Below are 18,241 nucleotides of genomic sequence, written 5' to 3'. Positions count from 1 at the left end.
AAAAATGATTGGAGAATAAATTAATCCTAATAAATGTAGGATTCTGATCAGGCGTACATAACCAGGAGTGCGTCCACAGGATGAGCAATTGATGAAGTCATTGCTTGAAAGGTGCCTTGATGCAATTAGTCACTTGTGAAACACGCAGCAGAGGAGAAAATCCCGCTCCTTTTGTTAAGGAGCATGAAAATGCTCCATGCGTTGGAGTGATTTATGGGTTACAGTGCAGTAAAATTAGAGTGTGCAGCAATTAGGGTCGTTCTCTCAGAGATGAAAGGCTGGGGGGAGATGAGTGAAAGGATGGACAGGATGCAGAAGGGCCAGATGAAGGCAAAATGCCAACACAACATTTCTGTGCTGTTGATTTTTAACAGGGATTATTTCCCCTTTGCACAAATCATTGCTGGGGGGAAAGCGGGCTTCACATGTAAAATTGGTGCCGCTGAAGATGAATCAAGTCGTTAATCACCATCATAAGTATCCGTAATTAGAGCTGCCGCAAGTCACAGGAGCAAGAGTCAAAGGCTCTAACAGGATTATGGACAGATCTAGATTGTTTTATGACTAATATTAGCAGATAAAGGGAATCTACCACGTGCTCGAGGAGGCCAGCTGATGAGCACGGGAGGCAGGGAGGAAGGCATTTCCCATCCCCTATTCTGCTACCCGGCTTCCGTGGCCACTCTACCACCTGCCCCCCGCTGTACACACAGAGGGGAGGGCAGAGGTTCACCCCAGCACCCTGCTTCTGGGGTACTCCGGGGGACAAGACCCTTCCTGCAGGCACAGCAGCACCCAGGATACAGGATCAGCCCACGGCTGCAAGCTGACGGGAGCTGGCTGACCCGGCCGTGCCAAAGCAGCATCAGTCCCAGCATGTTCCCAACAAACACACCAGCTGTTTGCAGCTGGAGGACACAGGCAGATGCCGAGCAGCCGACCCTCACGGTGCACAGCTGGGGTGAGCAAGGAGCGCCTGTCCAGCTACCCACTATCCCAGCCTTACCCGGATGAACAGCGTGGATTTCCTGCATCCCTCCCATCACAGGCCATCTCTGGCTCACACGTTCCTTTCCCCAGCCCTGATCCCAACAAGCCCTGCCATGCCTCTCTGCAGCTGCCTGCTTCCAGGACAGGAGGGAGCAGGGAGTTTGGGAGCTGGGGCCAAGCAGAGCAGGCACCAAAAGTCCTCCCGGCCCCCCCAGGAGGGGAACACGCAGCCTCTCTCTAGGTCTAGGGGCCCCAGCACCCAATTTTAAACAGCTGTTGCTGCTTCCCTGAGCTTATCCTTGAGGACTGGAAAAGGACTGGGAGCTTTCACAGAAAGCTCCTGAGCTTAAATAAGGAGACAAGGGTCTCATGCCTTTGTCCCCAGAAAGCAGGGTGCCGAGATGGGGCTGTGCTGCCTGACATCATCCTGGGGGTGTCTGGCAGAGGAAGCTACATCAGCTGCAGGACTACAGAAGGACCCGAGCAAAGTCAGGATGCCGAGGGGGAACAGTCCCCACAGGGTCTGGCACACCCCATGACACCCTGGGATGGCCACCTCCCCATCCATGAGAGCTGTGCACTAGGATAGGGCAGACCCAATGGCTTCTTTGATGTCTGAGGGCCACCGTCACTCCTGCGCAGTCCCTGGTCCCTAGCAGGACAGGCATATTCACCTGGGTTTGACACTCTCCATCTACCAAGACGACACCAAGCTTTTTCTAGAGGAACTGGAAACTGAGATCTGAAAATAACCTGCAGCCAAGTGTGAACTTTTGAGGCTTGAGAGCACCAAGCACTGTAAATATTAGCTGTACATGAACTTAGACCCCTTGCTCTTAACTGGCTCTTCTGGATTTAGAGTCCACACACAATTTTTGGCCGTTACTGCTGAGCCACCTCCATTTTCCCAGGCCACACAATGAAGTTGGTGAGATCTATCAGTTCCCACAGATGATAGCAGAGGATAAAGGAAAGCCAAGCATTATCTGTAGTTGTGTACAAGCTCTCCTCTCACAGCACAGCCATGCTGCTACCACCTGCACTCCTGCCCTCACTGTCCTTGTGAGTGTGCCATGAAGTGGGAGATTGAGAGCATGGTCCCTCAGCATTCCTGACTCCACTGTCAGCCCAAGCAGGAGTTCAGGACCAGCACCAGGGAAACAAAGAGTGAGCTTCATTAAAGCCAGCAAACTGACCTAGCTGCATAGGGCCATAGGTCTCTCTGGAGTGTAAATTCAGGTCTTCTCAGTGGGGGTAATGCTCATATTGGTGAGGCCAGGCCCAAGGACAGCCCAGCCAGGGATGGCAGAATGACTGTATGAGCCTGGCTGCTGTGTAGGCAGAGCCACTGCCACGCTCTGAGCTCCAGTGAGCTATTTCCTATCCCAGTGTCACCCTATTTCATCATGGTGAGTCATCAGACCACCACGAAAAACCTCAGGACCTTGCTTCTGTAGTCATGATCAGAAACTTCCTTTATTAAAAATTAATGACCATCCCCTATCTGTCATCTCACTGTTAATAAAAAGAAAAGAGGGCTGGAAGGAGCGCTGCAGACCAGTGCCTGGAGCCAGGCTCGGATCAGCAGAACTTGTGTCCAGCAACACCGCAGAGCCGCTCCAGGACACAGCATGCAGGAACGGGAGGAGGTATTAACCCCCACACCAAACGGGTCTGTGGCAGGAATGTGGCAGGCTTCCCTTCTCCAGTACCCTTCAGGATGCTGCTTCAGTGCAGCAACCCTAATCAGGACAGCTCCAAAACACTCATTGGGTCACAGGGACAAGCTCATCTCACAGGCTCTGACTGGCCCCAGCCTGACATCCTTCCTCAAATACATCTCTCACATGGGACGGATGAAAGCATGCACTTAAATGCTTACTGGTCTAAGTGATGCCTGCTGGGATCTATCAACCCCTTCTCCACAACTGGCACGACATGGGCTAGCAAGGGAGGAAGATCTTATTTGGTCCAAAAAACACCAGTTCAGAATATGAAGCTTTTTCTATCCCAGGGTTCTCAGAGACATGATGCCCATTTGAAAAGTGATGCTCTTTCCTCTGCAAATCAGCCCCAGGTAAGCACCACCCACCCCTCTGTCCAGCAAAGGAGAGATTGTGGTCCTGTTCCCTAGAAGAGCAGGATTACAGGGGTGGAAAGAGTTCAGAGGCTGTTGCTCCCAGCAAAGACCAAGTCAACCTGATGCTGAGATAAGACCGCTCCTTGACCCCATCACACAGACCCAATCAGTGGGAACCCAGCAGGGAAACCCTGCAGAATATCCACACTATCCCCCATAACCCAAACTAGCCACAGCAGTATTTCCTATTATGTCTCCATAACCTAATCTGACCCCCTCTAGGGTCTCCAGATTAATATCTGAGAAAGCTTCCAAGTCCAATCTCCCAATTACAGGGAGGAAAGGTTTATCCTATCTAAACAGCATGAAATGTAACCTAGACCCAGTTGTCCCCTCACTCCTAAGAGCCAGATCTCAATCCCTAGCAAGCTGAACAAACTGGGAAGGAGTCACTGGGGAGATAAGGAGAGTCTCTCCCTGCTGTTGTATCATGAAACCTGCAGGAGCAGCAGCTATTTTAATTGGCAAATCCCCTGACTCAAGGTTTAATCCCCCTCTGTTTTCACTTAACTTCCCCCATGTTGCTTCAGTGTGAGGAACAGATGATACACCCCACTTTGAGCCACTGCCCACCACGGGGAGCTCCCATCATCTCTGGGAAGGAGGCAGGGGACTGTGGTCCTCAGGACACACAGCGTACATAGCCCATCTTGGGAGATGCAGGGATGAAGGGCTGGTACCACCATGTGCCATTAACACAGACGTGCCTGAAGAACGGTGTGGGTTAGAGCAGCCCCAGTGCCGGCAGGGCAGAGCAGGCAATGGACAGACCACAGCCCAGAATCACCCCGATGTCCCCAAAGTCCCTCCTGCACCGCGGCTGAGAGGTTTCAAACAGGACAGAGTAGGCTGTCCCAAGGCAGCCTCTGTCCTCCTTGGATCCCTTCTCCATCCATATTTCCTTCCAGAGAAGCACAGAGGGATGCCGTCTAACATTTTGGATTGTATTTCAGCCACCTGAAAAAGCTGAATGCATGGGAAACCTCAACAGCAGCCAGAGGACTGGAAAGCAAATGAGATCCGTCCAGGATCTCATCTCAGGCTTTGGCTAGAATGAGAGGAACATGCAAAATCTCCAGGAAGATTCTAACCTGGCAGGGAATCTCAGCCTGGGTGTCATTCAAAGCCTATCCAAAGGGAAGACCCTGTACTTTGTGCAGCAAGCATACCCAAGTTCCCAACCAGAGCAGGGTTGTTGCATCCGTGAATGTCCCACAGCCTAAATTTTCCAAGTAGCTCAGGGCTGCATTGCCAAGCACCAGCTTTGCAAACACAGACTGAGCCTCCCTCCAAATCCCAGCCACAATTTATTGATTAGAAAAGCCTGTCTAGTCAATAAAGGCTTCTATGAAAAAGTTCCACTGAACTACACTCACATGCCATGATCCGTCCACCTGCGTTAGCAGCCTTTGCTTTTGATGTTTTTTGACAAGATGGATTTGTGGCCTTGACTTTTCCAGATCAGGAGAAACTTAATCCTAGAAGATAAAATTACAGACCAGTAAAAGTCTCCATGGCTGGCCTTGTTAACTGCCGTGTAAGAAGTTCAGAGCCTTCCTTGCTAGAAGAGAGCATCTACAGCTGTCCTTTGCCTTGAGAGAGGGAGCTCTGAGCAGACAGCACAAAGCTCTTGGCAAACACTGTGCTCTTAAAGTGCATGACACACTCACGGCACCATCCAGGCTCCTCCGTCCTCCGCAGTCAGCAGGGAAGGGGCAGACAGTCCCAGCTCTCCACCTATTAAGTGATTTGGGGAAAAGCAAAGATAATGCCCAGTTCTGTCCCAAAGGTGTCTGGGCAGATAAAAGTGAAAAAACCTGGAACAACCAGATGGAAATGTGAATTAATGAAATACTTCAGCAACTGGCTCAACCATAACTGAGAGCTGAGAACCCTCCACCTCCCTTCTGCTTTCCAGGATACAAAAATGACACTGGTAGGTGGAAATAACTACAGCTGTCCCAGCGGGAGAGAAATCAGTGCTTCACAGCACTGAGGGATAGCCAAAACTAAGCACTGGCTTGGTGCTATTACACAACATAACCCAGGAAACAGCTTCCAAAAACTTGACCTTTTCTTCAAAGACTTATTTTTGAATCATCTTTCCCTTTTCTAACAAGTGAAGCGGATTCAGCACTCAAGAAGGGCACTCTGGGTGTTGAAAACATCTTTACTGGTGCACTAGATCCAGGAGAGGCAGCAGCAATGACAGCTTCTACACAGCAGCCCTGCCCTGGCCATGCTCCCGCACGCAGGTGTTCCCAGATGAAGTTCTGCTGCATTTTCATTCCCAGCACTTAAGTGAGCTAGTCTTCACCAAGCCGTGGCTGTGATCATCAACCCCCCACCCATGGAGAAACAAGCCGAGATCCACCAGGCAGATCACCAGAGAACAAGCAAGCAGAGACAACCAAGCAGCGAGTTTAACACCGGCAATGGCAGGTCACCAGCTCCTGACCACTGCCAGGTCCTCCTCTACTTCGGTATGATGTTCAAGGAGCACTTTTGAACACAAGTCGAACATGCAGATGCTCCCTGAAAGAGCCACCTATCCCTCCCAGGCTGAGCACTAACCTTCCTGACCACAGCATCACTGCGCTGAGCAGTGGTCTGGTACCATACGTAGGGAGAGCAGAAAAAACACTCTCCTGCAACCAGTGGGGACTGTGGTCTCTTTTCCAAGTTTCTGTCCGTGATCCACCAGCTGCAGAGCCTACGTACCCTGGGCCAACTTACAAATGAAAAATAATAAAAAAATGGCATCTCTATTAATACAGGTGTGATAGCTCACTCTCCAGAGCACACTTTGACTCCTCAGGGCTTTAGAGAGGCAGTCAATACCACTCCAGATCATTAGCATCTTTAGCCACAACTGGTTTAAACACTCAGGCTTTAACATCTTCCACACTTCATTGTCATGAATTAAAACTCTGGATGTTCATGTATTTACCCAACTCCTGGCTGGACCTCAAGCTTTTACAGGTTTCTAAGGGCAGCGTCAGCTCCTACTACTCCCTCTGGTGCCCAGCCCGTCTGGAAGTCAGAACTCTAAAGATGATTACGGCATGTACTAGGAGTGCAACCTAGTTGTATGGTGATTGCATCAACTCCTTACCGACAGGCACAGGATTTGTTCTGGCCAGATTGTTTTCTCTGTTCTTCCAGCCTATCACTGGCTTTTGCGTGACAGCAGTGGCACAGCTTGCACACAAGAAGGTGTGCTGGAAGTGATGGTTGCCATAGCTATGTCTGTGCAGCCCCGGCCATCCAGACACATCAGAATGATGCTCTGTAGAACAGGGTTAAGTTACAAGATACTCTTTTGCCTCAATTTGGAAAGCAACTTGCAAGCGTACAAAACGCTAAGCCTTCTGGTCTGACCTCTTTCACTTTCTTTTATAGACATAATACGTACTGGAAGACTCCTCTCAGAACAGCATTGCTCCAGAGAAGCCTGTGACACTGGCGCAGTGACACGCACAGATTTTATATAACCATACCCTCAATTTCTGTACACCATTCTACCCAGTTTATTCTCCAGACACCTCCCCAGCTAACCTGCTAGCTCTTCTCCACACCACAGCCCTGTATTTAGAGGGCCCTGGTATACCAGAGGGGTCCAACCAAGCTGCCAGAATCTGCATTCTCCTGCTCAGAGAGCTACATGATCTTCAAGAAGCTCATTCAGCAGGCTGTGCGCCTGTGCTCCTTTCTTTGAGGATTACAAGCTGTTCTGGATGACAGCTACTTCTTACGAACGTGATCACTGCCTAGCCAAAGAGATCCAGGAACAGCCAGGATCCCTCAAAGTCATGAGAAATAACAAAGCTTGGGAGTCTCTGCTCAGAGCTCACCCGTCTTTCTGGGACATGGCATCTCGTGACCAACAGCAGCACTGCCATATAAAATCAGATGAGCAGTGTACTTTTCTTGTGCACTTTATTCAGCTAATACCCTACAATAGCCTCAGCTACACTGACTCAGCTGTTGACACATACCAAGGTGTAGGAGTAGTACCACAGAAAGGGAAGGAAACCATGCAGAACAGGGCAGAGGATGATGGGCTGGGAGGCAGATAGATCCTCACAATCCGTTCGTGATCTGCTAGCAGCAACACAGAGCAAGTGGCATGTTGTGGCAGCGTCACATTCACACCGTCACCCTCAACCATAGTGACAGTAAGTGACACTTCATTTCTCTGCACCTTCCCAGTTCTACCCACATTGATACTGAAGCGCAAGCAGGAGGAGATGGCTTCACGCTCACAGAGCGCAGCTACTGCATGTGCTTTGCTCGGGTACAGGGCTGACCACCCTGGTGGTGGGGAACTACTGGGAGGTGCAGGGTGGTGCCACCATCAGCTCGTGGGTCCTGACAGAGGAGCCGGTGCAGGGCAGGGTACAAAGCTGGGGGCATCCAGGACCTGCACCCCTCTCTGCCCTCAGAGGCGAGTACTATTCGATGCCAAGGGTCTTGTGTTGAGGTTAACTCATTGCCCAGCTCTTGTTCCCTCAGGGAAGGCATTTTATCTCCGTCTTGGGTTTTTTCCCCCCCCTTGTCTGCACAGCAAGGGAGAGCTCACTCCTACCCCAGAGCGTGCAAGGTCTGACTTATCACCAGCAAAGTACTTTGAGATATTCTCACAGCTCACACACTCAAATCGCCACCTCCCCAGGCCCACCCCCATCCTGTGCCAGGGCAGTGGCAGCCACCCCCAAGCCCCCTACAGATGTGTGCTCAGAGACCCAGCAGCAAACAGAGACGTGGGCATGAGGGGAAGAAAACTGCACCAGGGAGAAGAACACTGAGAGAAGGACTGAGGAGATCTCAGAGCTACAAAGCATTGCAGCAGCCACACGGCTACCACCCCAGGAGCAACACAGTCCCCTGCCAAGCCCACAGACCCCATCCATCACACAGTGAAAGTCTAGCCCCTCGTTCTCCTCCAGCCATCCCCAGCCCTGCTATGTACATGCTACAAACACATTCAAAACGCTTTTTTTACTTTTAAACCTTGCACTTTGCATGCTCACAGCAGCCACCCCAACCTGCACCTGGCCGCGGGTGGGTCTGACCTCCCAAGTGGGCCCCAGAGATGGTCCAGGTGGTTTTAAACCAGGTACAGGTCTGCTCGTCCCCACCTGAGGATCTCACCCTTCCTCTTTTGGAAGAGGCCACCCACCTCAGCTCCTCGGTTCCTAACCCTACAACCAGGGCAAGGAGCCTTCTGTTCTTCCACCCATCACGGGCTGGAGGGCGCAGCGCTCCCCATGCAGGACCATCTCAGGATGCAGGGCGCAGCTCAGCCAGGGGACCTGCTGAGCCAGGGCCACCACAACCAGCAACAGCAAAACCCCAGGTCCCCCACCCGGCACAGGCAGGGACACGGCCTGGCTACGGCAACCAGAACCAAGACATAAAAAGCACTTTGCGCCACGGTCATGTTATCCCCTTGTCCCTCCCCCGCATCCCCTTTGGAGCTTCTTAACTTCAGAAACCTTCCTCTAGAGGAGTGTTGGAGTGACAGAAAACATTTTCCAAGCCTAATATCAGTTCCAGATGTTCACAGCCATTTCAGTTTGTACCTCACCCTGTAAAACACATTTCTCCCTCTCCCTCTCTCAAGTGCAGCGCCTGCTTCGTCCATGACATAATGCGCTGGCGGGCTTGGCCATGCACACACACACACATGCTTGCACCCTCTTCGAGAGCCCCATGTTCAAACAAAGAGCATCACTCAACTACAAAGCCGTCGCACACATGGAGTTATGAGTAATTTCCACAAGTTTTAATAAACAGTTTGGGATGTAATTGCTCTCCGTCTTCTCCGCTGGCTCCCGAGTGGAGAGCCGCTCGCTCCCCACGCGCTGGTGTTGAAAGCATGGTTTGTTTCGCACACAAGTTCACCTCCTATTAGCCTCAGATGGTCCAAGGGCTATGTTTTTCTAAGCACCAGTAATAAGCCTCTTTAAAAAGCACATACAGCCAGGGGCAGCTGCCCCATGTGAGCTCCTGGCTCCTCCTGCCCCATGCCACAGCATCACCGCCCCGCACAGAGCCTGGCAGGGAGCAGAGGGGATGCACACCAGACCAGCCTCAAAACTCTCTCCTGACTCTGCTCCAAGAAGAGGAGCAAATATTCTCTGGCTCAAGGGAAAAGCTACATCTTCCAGTTGCAAAGCAAGGAGGCAGTCGAGGAGTTTTGCAATGGGGAGAGACTGGAGGCTTTTGTGGGGGCAGGAGGAAGGCAGGGGCCAGGTACCACCTAGCTTGTCATGGGGCTGAAGAGCCGGTTGGAACAGCTCTAGCCCCAGTCCAGCACCAGAAATTCCAACAAGAAATGGCTAAAACTGCAATAAAACTAAACTTCCCCCTACAAGCACAAATAACCCATACATTTAAACTCAAGAGACCCAAGGGATGAATGGCAGCAGGCTCCAGAGCCCTCCAACCTTGCAGGACCTTCCCAGCCCAATAGTGCCACACTCTGCAAGCACCCATGGTGCACCTCCAGCAATGGCAGCAGCCTGCTCTTACCTGCCAGCAGCCAGGAGACTGATGGGGAAGGAAGACCTGCCAATACCCATCAAAAGCCACCCAAATTTCATATCCTGCACACACCCCTCCCAGGGTTGAATGAATGTTTTTGTGGATGCTGCTTGGATGTAATGGAGATGTGGTGCAGCACGATGGGTGGGCGATGGTGGTGAGGGGACACCCGTGGTAGGATTTTTGGCTGGGTGAAGCATGGTACCAAGCAAAGCCTTAGAGAGATGCAGCAATCAGCATCTCTGTACCTATGTAAGGTATTTGCAAGAATCAAGTCATCTGGCATTAGAGGCCTGTAGGGTAAGAAAGGAACGAAGGCAGGAATGTTGTTTGGTTATAAACAGCATAGAAAAAAGGGAAAGGTTTAGGATTGGCTTTTCTCTTTAATTGTTAATGGGGTCATTCTGTCCCAAACAGTCCCCCAGAGCAGGGAAAAGGGAGGGCAGCTCCCCACAATGAATTCAATCACCTGTCAAACACATGGCAGTCATAAAAGGAAAATAATAATAATAATCTGTATTTCCTACTCTGGCTGCCAGGCAAAGATCCAGCCACTTCAAAGGAGAAACCCCATGTTTCCCCGGTCTGGCCTCACCTGACTGATGTGTGAGCAATCTGGAATCCCCATCCAAAACAAAGCCCCTCCTTTGGTGGCTTGTTTTCCTTCTCCATTACTGGAGGGTGCCCCTCCAAGATAAAGAACAAGCCTTCTTCCACGCCGGGAAACTAGAAACATAACCCAGGGGCCATGGCCACATCAGGCAGCTCTGGAAGTGGATGCTGGCAAGGTATAGGAGAAAGCTCCTGAGGGACAGGGCTGTTGTACAAGCCAGGAACCAGACCTCCTTCTCACAGGGGTCTCCACAAACAGCCAGGTCCCCCCAGGATGTAGGTCTCTGGCTCTCTCCAGCAGGAAAAGTGCAGCTCGTGTAGGACAAAATTTTTAAGGGCAAAAACTTCCCTGTGGCTGTGAGGTGGAGCAGTTTGCTCTGTGGCAGTTCATGGGAGCAGAGGGCTTGGCTCAGGGGGTCTTAAATTAGTGAGGAGAAGAAAAAGCCACCACCACAAGCTAAGAAAGCTTCCGACCAAGATCTAACAACTGCCTGCATGCAACTCCCAATCCAGCTCTGAATGATCTTCCTGAGATGGCCTTCCAACAGGGACACACAGACATGTCTCACCAGGATGCCCAGGCAGCAGGGGAGCAGCGAGGTCCCCTGCAGTGCCAGCCCTGTCCCTACCCTCAGCCTGGCTCCTTGTCCTTGCAGCAGCCCGGAACACACATGCTTGGCATAAGCTGACCAGACTCCACCTCAGAACAAATGAGGGTTTTAAACACCCAAAGCAGTAGCAGCTGCAGAGCTTTGCTCCAATGGTGGGTAGAAACCTTATTCCTATGTTTCCTTACCTAGAGACAGCTGAAATTAGATATTGCCAGCACCTGGGGGAAGGAGCCTTCACACAAAGCTAAACCTTTGCTCCGGTCAACAACACTGGCTGCCCCTGACACACAACATGATCTTCTTAAACTACATCCAAAATCCTCAAGCAAAAAACAGTATGAGGTTTTGCCTGGCTTTCCATGCAGCAGTAGCATCACTCAAGATCTCCAGTGCTATTTTCTGAAATACATCATTGATTCACCCAAATCAAATCCCATCCTTCACATCCCTACACCTTGCCCAGCAGCTCCTGGAGCATGGCTTAAATTGCTGACAAAGCCTTTGCAAAGCACAGGGCACTCAGCCCAAGCCTGAGCTGGGAACCAAACTCCAACTCGGGAGAGTTTCAGGCTCCCCTAGAGAAGTTTTGTGCTGCTTAAATGATCTCCCTTAATACCGTAGACTTAAGTCACTTCAATAGGTGCACAAAGCAACTTAGAAGTGTCCTTTCAAAGGCTGGCAGGTAATGCAGTACTCACTGGAACTGAGCAGTAAAGCCCTCAAGTTGTTGAGGGCTGAACTTCCTCCCACACCCACCATCCTGCAGCATATTTCAGACTAATCAGGTCAAACAGTCACTTCAGTCAGAAACTTCAACTCATGGTTCTCCTACCCAAAAAAGGCAAATAATTTCTTCCTGCCACACTGCATTTTTGCATTTCTCCTTCCACTTAAACACCCGTGTCTGCAGAAGCCTTCAGAAACCTCTCCTGAACAAAGCAGTTTTGATACCTCATACAACACCTTGGCTTTATGCATCATTCTCCACAACAGCAGCAGCTCCCAACCAGGCAGAGCACAGGACACATCACCGCACACACTTTGCACCAAGGAGAACTTGCCCTCAGCAGTTGCACCCACCTGTGTAGAGGTCCGTGTCTGTGTACTCATCCACCTTCTTGTGCTGCAGAACATAGTCGGACACCTTCGTCCCAATGGCAGGCTGCACGTCCAGCCACTCCAGGGAGACCACGGTGCTGGAGGGCTCCACGTTGGGGGAGAGCCGCAGACTGGGCAGGAGACAGGAAAGAAACCAAATAAGACATCAGCTCTCCTTCTGGGGAGGAACCCCCCTCTACAAGCAGCACAGCCCCAGCTCACGCTTATACACAGGAACGTGCACACAGACCCACAAAGACAGACAGCACAAGGGGAAAGCAGCAGGTAAGTGCAGAACAACTTCCAGTTGAAGATCGGTTAGGTTCAGCCTACTGCAGAACGTGTCCTTACCTCCCAGTGTTCCTGGTAAAGCCCAGGTCATGCAACCACAGGAACCCAAACACTCTATCTAAAGGAACCTTCATCTCCTGGGAGAACTACTAAGCTTCAGCAGCCCCAGAAGGACCCAAGGACTAGCTGCCCAGGAACACAAAAGGAAGAGGAGGATCCAGCTTAACCTTTATGCAACCCAGCTGGGCTGAATCTGCAGGAGGGGGAGGGTCTAGTCTGCATCACCAGTGAGCAAAGGCAAAGGCGGGTGGGAGGGAGCAAAGGGGCAGCTGTGGCTGTGAATTTACCCAGCTGCAAATGGGCAAGCCTCTGATGGGTGTGAGCGACAGCCAAAGCAGGGGCAGCTGTGCAGGAGTCCTGCCCGGGTCAGGGATGATGAGGGTAGGTGTGAAGGCAGAGCAACTTTGTGCTCCTGGCCATGCTGGTGCAAAGGTGTCAGCTCTCTTTGCGCTCAGATAAATGACAATACAAAGTATGGGGCTATGAAGGGTCTGGTTCCAAACATATGAGTGTCTTTGTTGAACTTGGGATGGGAAACAAATCCCCTCCAAGGATATTGGCTCGCTAAGAAAGTGTTCGGCTCCTTGTGGCTCACTGGAGCCAGTCTTCCTGCCTTCTCAGCTAATTACCCATCAGTTTGCTCCTGATTTGCTCTTGTTCTGACAAGCCACAATGAATTGCACCATAATTCCATTTCTTTCAGCATTTGAAATCCCATTCTACAACCCCTGCTAATCAGGTGATGAAAATCTATAAGGAAACCTTCCAGGGCCACAGCCGGAGCCAGGATATCCTAAAGGCATCAGTCACACAGTGAGGAGTGCTAGACTGTGGCCCCGGGGCTTGAAGATGAGAGGAAGGAGATGCCCATGGCCTGAGCCTGCAGGAAAGGGGCTGGGGGCTGGGGCCGTGACCTGCGGGAGGGGCTCGCACCGATACGTACACAGGTGGAGGGAGAGGGCTGCAGTTCGGGAGTCCATTCTCATCGAAGGCGTTGAGGTCACACCTGCACCAGTCTTCGATAACATCGCCTTTCCCCGAGCACCAGTATGAGCTCATCAGGGCTCCCTTGAAAGCCTGACATGAGAACAAAAAGCATGAACACATGTGCTAAAGACTCGGTGAAATCCGGCCAGTGGCTCAGCCACATGGTGCTGAGCATCAGGGGTGCGGGATCAGGGAACATGGGGGGTCGCCCCAGCTCTGCATGGCCCTGGGCAAGTCCCTTCACCTCCCTGTGCTTTAGCTCTCGCTGCGGAGTGATGCTGGTTCACCCCGGGTGCTGCCTTTGGCATGGGGATGGGGAGGGTCTGCACGATCCTGCAAAAGGGCTCTCCTGTGACAGAGGGCAGCTGCCTGAAGACACACAAACATAAGCCTGTCTGTGACACTGGACAGCATACAGAGCCCCCTCACACTGCTGCTGTGCACAGTGAAACCCTTCCACATGCCCATCCCATAGCTGGTTTTGTCCCTACTAAGAATTAATTCCTTCATCCCCAATAACACAGACAGCTCCCATCCTTCTCATGGGTTCATTATTCATGTAAGCTGCACTCCTGCAAGCAAACTGCTGCTTTATTCACTTGCATAAGGAATACTCAGAAGCAAAAGAGCAGTATCTGGAAGAATACAATCCTGTAAAATACTTGCAGGGTGTTCCCCAGCCGGGCAGCGTCCCCAGCCTGACCAGGAGCCCTCCCGACCGCTCCTAATGGTGCCAATGCATCCCCAGAAAGACACCCATTCATCTGCTGGGGTATGAGACTGAAACACTTTGAATTCCCAAAGCCTTCAAGGTCTCACCTTGTGCTATCTTCCCTGTGCTCGTCCTGCAGCTTGGGGTGCTCGACGCTGGTCCCCATGCTGCAGGACAGGGCGCCCCTTCCTCTGTACCCTGCTGTAGTTTGGACCGCGTGGATTTACCATGGTTTCTCACACCACCCTTTGCCTGTCACACCTAATCAAACCTTCAGCCTGGAAGACAGCATCTCACCCTGCACACACCCGGCCAATATTCAACCCAACGCTGCGCAGCCACACACCCTGCTAGAATAATTGTAACACCAAAACTTCGTCCACCAAAACAAACGTCCTTGTAATGCTTTTGACCTTTTAAAAGGTACATTTCAGGCTTGAAAATCCTTCATGGGTCCTCATGCATGTGCAGCAGCCTCGCTACCAGCCCCTGCACAGCCCAGCTCGAAGCAGCACTATTCCACCCTTTCCAAGCTGCCTGCGGAAGCCTGGCCCGGGTGATACTGCCCGCACTGCCAGGTTACGCCTTAAAGATAAAAACGTGCCCTTTGAGGACAGAGATGGCTCCAGCAGCTGCGGCATTTAGCAGAAAACTCTAGGAAAAGCGCCATCCCGGGGAGGTTTCTGAAAAGAGGAGGTATAAATAGAGCCTGACGTCAGGGCTCCCATTGTCCGGGGTTTTGTCACTCCCCCCAAACACCCCGAGCACCTTTAACAAGGCGCCTCGAGGCTCTCATGTCTGAAACATTTTCTGCTTCCAGGCATTTACAAAATGGGACTGTTCCAGACAAAAAAAAAAAAAAAAAAAAAAAAAAGGGAAGGAAAAAACATGAGAAAGAGAGAAAATGTGACGTTATTTTACTTGTTGTTTAGAATGTAATTGAAGCACTGGGCTGGAAAGGGCATTGCAAGCAACGAAGAGCAGGGAAGACAGAGAGGAGTGGAAGGGCTGTGCAGGATAGAAACAGAAAATGATGTGCATAGATGGATGAGGAGGCATGTTCTCTCCCTAGGAAGCAGGATAAATATGTATGTTGTAGGTACATGTGTGCACAGACATGCACTGTGGGCAAAGACAGATGTCGGGTGATCCCTGGAAGAGCTGCACTGTCACCCCTCAGCACTGCTCCACTGTCACCCTTCCCCAGCCCTGACAACCGCTGCTCTGCATGCTCCCTCCCTGGCCCCTAACCCAGCTGCTCCCTGCACATCCCCAATGCAGGGAAGAAATCCCACCCACCCCATGCATGCCCTTTAGCCAAATCCAATAGTCAATTCCTTCCTTTTATTTTCTTTTTTCTGCCGGTGAGCGCAAGGCTGGATGAGCAATCCCCTCTGCTCTGCCTGCCCAGCCTCACATACATTTTAATTAGATCCTGCAGGTAGCCAGCCATCATCTGCCTTGTGTCAGCCTTCACACAAACGAGGTTAGCTAATCGATGCGTCCTTCAATTGCACTCATTAAGGTGAGCACACCTACGCGCACTAACTGGGTTAGCATGGTCAGCCCCCAGTGCTGGCCACTGCCTCCCTCCAGGACTCACCTTCTCTTGCTTTCCAGTGGGATTTCGAGCCAGAGGTTTCCAGGATTTTGCCCTCGGTGCCAGGGAGTGTGTGTCAGAGAGTGGGGAAGTGGCAAGACCAAACTGATGACAAGGAAACAGGTAAGATCATGCAGAAGAAGGGATGATGCTCCCCACACAAAGATGTTCACCATCACTTTAAGAGGCCCTAAACCCTCCGTGGGGACAGTCAATTGATCCACAGAAACTACAGGAGAAATGGATGGTCTCTGTGAGCTTTGAGGACTCTGTGGTCCTCCCAGCCCAGAAGCCAGGTACAGCTTTTGCTGTAGCTCACACAGAGCCCACCCTTCCTTCCCTCGGCTCCCCCAGCCTGCCCCAGGCTCCAGCTGCAACGGCAGAGGCTGCTCTCTGGTCCTGGCAGAGATCAGCAGTTGAAGTCACCTTCTCTGCAAAGGTGATAGCTTTAACCAGCCCAGCCCCAAAGGCACACTGCAGGCTCCTCCACCTGTGGCAACCACGTGAAAACCTCTCCTTCCCTTTCTCCTTCCGACAGCACAGCCTGGGAGCTATGGGACTGCTCACACAAACCCAGGGGAATGGCAGCTGCCACCCAAACCAGGAGCCCAACGGCAAGGGAAGACCAAGAGTAATGGACAAAGGATGCAGCAAAGGTGCCAAGACCCATCCCATGGGCAGCTGCAGCCTTTGGGAGAGCTTCAGGTGGGAATGCACAGGGACTTCCCTGGTCTGGTGGCTAAGGACCACCTTCCCCTCCTGCCTTGGAGTGGGCACCTCCACATCTCGTGTCCTTTCCTGATGCCATGCTTGGAATGTGCAGCAACTGCTCTCCTCCCTGCCAGGAGACAACACGTACAACAAGATGACCATCTCCAACACGATCATCTCCACATCGGATGTTTCACTGTGGTGGTTACACCAAGCTAGCAAGCTGGGGAAACCCAACAGGGTCTTCAAGCATGAAAGGCTCCCCAGGAGCAGCCTTGCCTCCTGGAGACGGTAGAGTGGCCCCTGATGTGCCGTCCTGTGCTTGCCAACCATTCCCCAGGATCTCAACGCCCCTCTGTGCCCTAAGGCAATTTTATCTTTCATTTAAAAGTATCCAAATTGTATTGTTTCCCTGTGAGTCAGCCCATTTAGTTTATGTCCTTCAGTGCCAGAGGGGAAATTTATGAGATGAGAAACTGGCTCAAAACGTTTATTTTCTAGATGACGAGTCATGCCATTAGACATATAGCATTATGAATCATAGGAACAGCATCTAATTTGCTCTTAAAGGTATAATAGGTCTGACTCCCCACACCCATACATTGGATTGATAGCTCCCCCATAGGATGGCTAGTTCATTTGTTTTGACACGAGCAAGACTTACAGGACCATAAAGTCCCATCTTACCATAAGTTAAGCCTATTCATAAAAAAAATATTAGGGAAACGAATGATCAGCTAAGCACATTTATCCTACACTTGATTGCATATGGATCTTTCTCCTGTTGTTATTTGTGCTCAGGGGGAGGCCATTTGGTCCCATTTTATGGCTTAGACACTCTGCAACAGAATATTGAAGAACATTTCCTTTGTCCTCTGTTAGACCTGGCTGATGGAGGGAGAAGCATTAAGTTATTTCTAACCGTAGGTTTTCTGTTGACATCCCCAGAGAGGTAAATTATAGGACATGAAGGAACCTTTCAGATCAGCATTTGCAGGACTCAGCACGCACCACAGGGGCTGGTGTTTCCAGATGGGATCCAGGAAAAGGCACGTGTTGGGTGCTTATTTGTGAATATCTGGTCTTTTCCATGGCTGACAGGGATACAAAAATCTGGCTCAATTGTTTCTTTGAGTCTAGGTTTCTTTGTAGTTGCTATGCACACCTCAGTTTCTCGAAAAATTAAAAAGGAAATACAGGGAGATAAAAATACCAACCACAGATGAGCACGGACAGAGATGCGCCAGAGATAGCGAAGGTGATCTAGAAGCTGGAAGTTTGGTACATTTGGGGTCTTGTACTGGTTTCCCTGGTCTATGCTTGCTTGTTTGTTATTGTTGTTCTCAATGCAGAAGGAAAGCAAGAAGAGTAGAAGCAGGTTGGGTCATGCCAGTGGACACACTCAGTCCCTTGTCCAGGGATAGAGCAGCCAACACAGACATTCTGTCCCTTCCTATTTGTGGGATGGAGATGGTGCCTGCACACCACCACCACCTTCCCTCACGTGCAGGCAGGTGCCAGCAGAGGAGGCAGAGGGCTGCTTGGCGTGGCACAGTCCTGTTCTGCTTACCAGCAAATCCAGTCACCCAGCGCTGCCACCCCATACAGTGCCTGCCACAACAGTGCCATTGCCTGGAGCTCCTGGACACTGCCATGCTCCACGCAGTCTGTAGACAGCAATACTGACTGTTCATCAAGGGAAAGAGTATGCGAGGCAGGCTCCAGCAGGGATTTCACAGGCTGAACAGGATGCCATCATGATGATAAGGGTGGCTGGAGGAAAAGCTTTCCATGCCCTTACAGTCATGCTCAGTGCTGTTCATAGAAGATGAATACTGCTCCTTAGTCTAGACATCTCTAGAAGGAGAGGGGAGAAGGGG

At 51.2% G+C, this 18,241-nt stretch overlaps 1 protein-coding gene across 1 annotated transcript in view; it reads right to left on the bottom strand.

Annotated features, from left to right (window-relative positions):
• ASTN2 (astrotactin 2) overlaps nt 1-18,241 on the bottom strand; it is a 353,959-nt gene that overhangs the window by 77,031 nt on the left and 258,687 nt on the right. Inside the window, exons 18-19 of the mRNA XM_037399819.1 lie at nt 13,295-13,428; nt 11,983-12,131 (exon numbers count right to left, since the gene is read on the bottom strand). Coding sequence (XP_037255716.1) covers nt 11,983-12,131; nt 13,295-13,428 — 283 coding nt within the window. The remainder of the gene's footprint in view (nt 1-11,982; nt 12,132-13,294; nt 13,429-18,241) is intronic.

The sequence above is a fragment of the Falco rusticolus genome, chromosome 9, assembly GCF_015220075.1.
Source record: "Falco rusticolus isolate bFalRus1 chromosome 9, bFalRus1.pri, whole genome shotgun sequence".
In the NCBI taxonomy this organism is placed as follows: Eukaryota; Metazoa; Chordata; class Aves; order Falconiformes; family Falconidae; genus Falco; species Falco rusticolus.
Note: the sequence above shows the minus strand (reverse complement) of the source record. Positions and strands in the feature narration are given on the sequence as shown.